The 4802-nt window shown below is 40.8% G+C and overlaps 1 protein-coding gene across 1 annotated transcript; it reads left to right on the forward strand.

The window, feature by feature from the left end:
- Positions 1-1530: 1530 nt before the first annotated feature.
- LOC133294104 (uncharacterized) lies at positions 1531-4783 on the forward strand (the record flags this gene model as incomplete). Its single annotated transcript, XM_061492765.1, has 3 exons — positions 1531-2340; positions 2617-4180; positions 4490-4783. Coding segments are annotated over exons 1-3 (2668 nt in total), but the record flags the coding sequence as incomplete, so codon positions are not given.
- Between the last annotated feature and the right edge of the window lie 19 nt (positions 4784-4802).

Below are 4802 nucleotides of genomic sequence, written 5' to 3' on the forward strand. Positions count from 1 at the left end.
CTTAATCCTCAACTCGTCCCGTATTCGGGATTAGTCTCATAGTTAACTCAAAGAATTTATGTTTGTAGGGATACCTGTGGAACCTACTCGCCTCAAAGAAATAATTAGGGTTGATATCCAAATAATAATAATACAACCGTTGAATCGATAAAAGTCACAATTTATATGAAATTATGAATGGTTTATGAATGATTTTGACTTACACGTTATAAATTGATCATAATTTCTTTTTTAATTTAATTATTATATATTTTATAAATATTTAATTTAACTAGTGACTCGTTATAAGTAATTAAATATCTAAATTGAGTATTTTTGACCTGCTTCACACTCGAGATTAGATACATAGTCGGTTCAAAAAGTCAAAACTTATAGAGATATCCAGAAGAACCTATCCATTTGGAAAAGATAATTAGAGTTGTTGTATATATATATAAAAAAAATCCTAACTGAGTGAACGATGGTTCAAATTTAATAAAACCATCATATTTCTCTTGTATATGTGATTTTATATGAGACCATATGAATTGTTTATGAACAAATCATGATTAAGGATTAAAAAAAAATAGAATAAAAAATTATTAATTCATCTACTTTGTCGCAAAATGGAAAAAAAAAGAAAGAGTTACGTGATGAAATTAACAGGAATAAAAAGGCAGTTGCCTTATCTATTGTCCCAAAGAGTTTTAAGCAAAGGGCTAAGCCGTTCATTGCTTCGAGCTCGGCAAAAAAAATTTCAGCAATGGACATTAATGGCAGAAAGCCTCTTGTTCTCCCTTCTACATCATCTCCTCCACATGTGGTAACTCCCTCAGATTCCGGTAAAAGGGAGGATGGGGTTGATATTTCCATAATAACGCATGACAACAAGAGTCCGGTTACTCTTTCCAGCTCGAAGGATGTTGAGGCTTCGAATGCTAGTTTGAGACCTGCTGATGTACCCTCGGTGATGCGGGATAGTTTTGATCTCCCCAAAGTCTAATGACAGGGTGTTTTTCATCCTTTCTCATTATTTTTTGTGGTTTTTTGATGAGTGTGTGTGTTTGGAATTGCAGGGGGGCCGGAAAAAAGGGTTTTTCTCCCCTTATTAGGGACTTGTCTCGTCGTTTTAATATTCAAGTTATGGCTTTGCTTGAAACTCGTATCGGAGCTGACCGTGCTCAGAAGGTGGTGAAAGGCTTTGGCTTTCAAAAGCATGTTATGGCTCATCCTCAAGGTTTTTCTGGTGGTCTGTGGGTGTTATGGAATGATGATGAAGCTCAGATTCAGATTTTAGAGTCTCATCGTCAGTTTATCCATTTAAAAATTTTTTGGCGTAATAGGAGGAAGGAGGAAGCTGTTACTTTTGTTTATGCCAGTCCGCGGCGTCTTGAGAGGGTGTCTCTGTGGGATGCTCTAGGAAGGTTACAACAGCAATCCTCGGAGGCTTGGTGCATTTTGGGAGATTTCAATTCTTATTTGCATGCAGCAGAAAAGGAGGGAGGTGGCCCGCCTGATTGAAGGAGTATTTATGATTTCCAAAATTGTATTATGAACTGCAATCTGGAAGACTTGGGTCATCAGGGGCCTACTTTCACTTGGCATAGAGGCAGATTGAAGGAACGTCTTGATAGAGTTTGTGCGAATGAGCAGTGGCAATTGTCCTTTCCTGACAGGGTTGTGACTCATCTTCCCTGCTACTGCTCGGATCATAGACCTCTTCTTCTCTGGGAGGGTCCTTCTCCTCACCATCCTGGAGGGAGCCGTCCATTTAGATTTCTGGCAGCCTGGCTCACTCATGAGGATTTCCCTGGCCTAGTGCAGGAGTGTTGGAATGGGAGTACAGGTTGGGGCACAGCTAGTGAAACTTTTCGATCGAATGCTTCTCACTGGCATAGGGAGTGCTTTAGGGAAGATGCCAAGCTTAAGAATAATCTTCAGGCAAGACTAAGGGGTATTGACCGTAGTCTTAGTCACCATCCTTGCCATGCTCTAGAAATTCTGCAGAAAGATCTTTGGCGTCAGTTGAATCTCATTTATATTCGGGAGGATCTTACTTGGTTTCAGCGGTCTAGGGCTAGCTGGTTGAAATATGGTGACCGGAATACGAAATTCTTCCATTCTACTACAGCTGCTAGGAGGAGGAGAAATCGTATTGATGCTCTGAAAAATGATGCAGGTGATTGGATTGGTGATCCCTCTATTCTGATGAATATGGCGGTGGAGTATTATCGTAATTTGTTTAAAGAGGATAATACTGCTAGACCTGGGCTTCCAATTAGAGGCTATTTTCCTCACCTTGTGCAAGAGCACAACATTCATATTGGTAGCATTCCTTCGAATGAGGAGATTAGGAGTACAGTTTTTTCCATGGGACCTCACAAAGCTCCAGGGGTGGACGGTCTTCATAGTCTATTTTTCCAATCTCAATAGGATACTGTAGGAAGCTCTGTTTGTGATCTGGTGAAAGATGTGTTTAATAATCCCCAAAAAGTTCGGGATATTAATCAAACTCTTATTTGCCTGATCCCGAAGATAACTTCACCTCAATCCCTTAAAGATTTCCGGCCTATTAGCCTTTGTAATGTTATTTATAAGACTATTACTAAGCTTATTGCTAACCGTTTGAAATTGCAGATGGATAAAGTTGTTATGCCTAACCAGTGTAGTTTCATCAAAGGAAGGCAAGGGACAAATAATGTAATTATTGCTCAGGAAATTATTCACTCTATGAGGTCAAAGAAAGGCGCCAAAGGTTGGATGATGATTAAGGTGGATCTGGAGAAAGCTTATGACAGAATTAGCTGGGACTTTCTCCGAGATACTCTTCAGGATGTGGGACCCCCCCCAAATCTCATTAATCTTGTTATGTGGTGTGTTTCTTCTTGTTCGATGAATGTTCTTTGGAATGGTTCTACAACTCAGGAGTTTTTCCCATCCAGGGGGCTTAGACAGGGTGACCCTTTGTCCCCATATTTATTTATTCTTTGTATGGAGCGACTTGGTCATCTCATTTCCCATGCAGTTAGGCAAAAGTGCTGGAAGCCGATCATGTTGAGGAGAAATGCTCCTCCCATTTCTCACCTATTTTTTGCGGATGATCTTATTCTTTGTGCGGATGCATCCTTTGATCAGGCCCAAACCATTTCCAAGGTGCTAGATGATTTTTGTCTTTCTTCTGGGCAAAAGGTTAACCATGAAAAAACAAAAATTCTCTTCTCCCACAATGTGAATCATATTTTGGCAGAGGAACTTAGTGGTGAGTTGGGCTTCTCAAGGACGGTGGATCTTGGAAAGTATCTGGGTATTCCTCTTCATCATCGCAGAGTTGGGAGGGCGGCTTTCAGTCATATCCTCGATCGAGTTCAATCTAGGATTAATGCCTGGAACCACACCAGTCTTTCTCTAGCAGGAAGAATTACACTTTCGAAAGATGTTCTCTCAGCTATTACAGCCTACACAATGCAAGTTTCTGTTGTTCCTCTCGGAATCTGCAATGATATTGAGAAACATATTAGGAGGTTTTTGTGGGGTTCCAATAGAGCATCTACTCGTCCTCATCTGGTTGCGTGGGATCAGTTATGCATGGATAAAGATCATGGAGGGCTGGGTCTGAGGAAAATGAAGGAAGTTAACAGGGCTTTTATTATGAAAATTGGTTATGGGATCCTTTCTAATCCAGACGCGCTTTGGGCTAGAGTTTTAAAGAGCAAGTATAAAGTTCAGTCTGATTTGGTTCCTAATATTTCTGCTACTCGGAATAGCTCCTCTCTTTGGAAAGCAATTGTTTCGTCTTGGCCTGTGATATTACAGCATTCCAGAATTTTGCTAGGTAATGGAAATTCTACTCATTTTTGGGATGACCCGTGGGTTCCGGGTTGTGGTGCACTCTCATCCTATGCTGCTATTTCTGATCCCTCTCAGATAAATCATCAGCTAATGGTCTCTGATCTTGTCTCATCCTCCGGAAGTTGGATGTGGGGGGCTTTCCAGCATAGTCTTCCCGATCACGTCAATGCTCGTATTAATAACATCCTTCCTCCTTCGGATGTTAATGGTCATGACCGAATTTTGTGGACAAGGACATCTGATGGGAGTTTTTCGCTGAAGTCCGCTTATATGGCCATATCCAGGGGTAACGAGGAATCTACCAATTTACCTTGGAATCGCGTTTGGCAGTGGCATGGACCTGAACGGATTCGTACGTTCCTTTGGCTGTTGTTAGGAGATAAAATTTTGACAAATGAAAGGCGTTGCAGACGGCACATGGCGGGTTCAGATATATGTCATCTGTGCAATTGTTTTACGGAAACTTCCTTACATGCAGTTAGAGATTGTATTGCAGCAAAAAAAGTGTGGGAGATTGCAGTTAAGCGAGAGGCTTGGGAGGATTTTTTCTCTCTTAATCTTCAGCAATGGGTGTTGTCCAATATCTCTGAGGATCGTAATTGGTCCAATTTTCCATCATGGCCTCTTCTGTTTGGTATCATTTCCTGTTTCATTTGGCAAGCTAGGAATAAGAAAATTTTTCAGGGATCTTCTGTTCCTGCTTATGGCACTTTTAGAGCTGCTATGGTCTATGGTGAAGATTTTTCTTGGTCAGAAAACACGCTTCGGGTTGCTGGTCTTGAGACTAACTCGAATAAAGAGAAATTAGTTTCTTGGGTTTTTCCTTCGGACCCTTGGGTTAAGCTCAATGTGGATGGGTCAAGTATGAATAATGGAGAAGCTTCTGCTTGTGGGGGTGTATTTAGGAATGCTAATGGAAGGTGGCTTGTTGACTTTTGTAAAAATCTTGGCTGTGGTAATGTTTTGTTAGCAGA

Source organism: Gastrolobium bilobum, unplaced genomic scaffold (genome assembly GCF_033153095.1).
Source record: "Gastrolobium bilobum isolate Gb01-03AN ecotype WA unplaced genomic scaffold, APGP_CSIRO_Gbil_v1 utg198887, whole genome shotgun sequence".
In the NCBI taxonomy this organism is placed as follows: Eukaryota; Viridiplantae; Streptophyta; class Magnoliopsida; order Fabales; family Fabaceae; genus Gastrolobium; species Gastrolobium bilobum.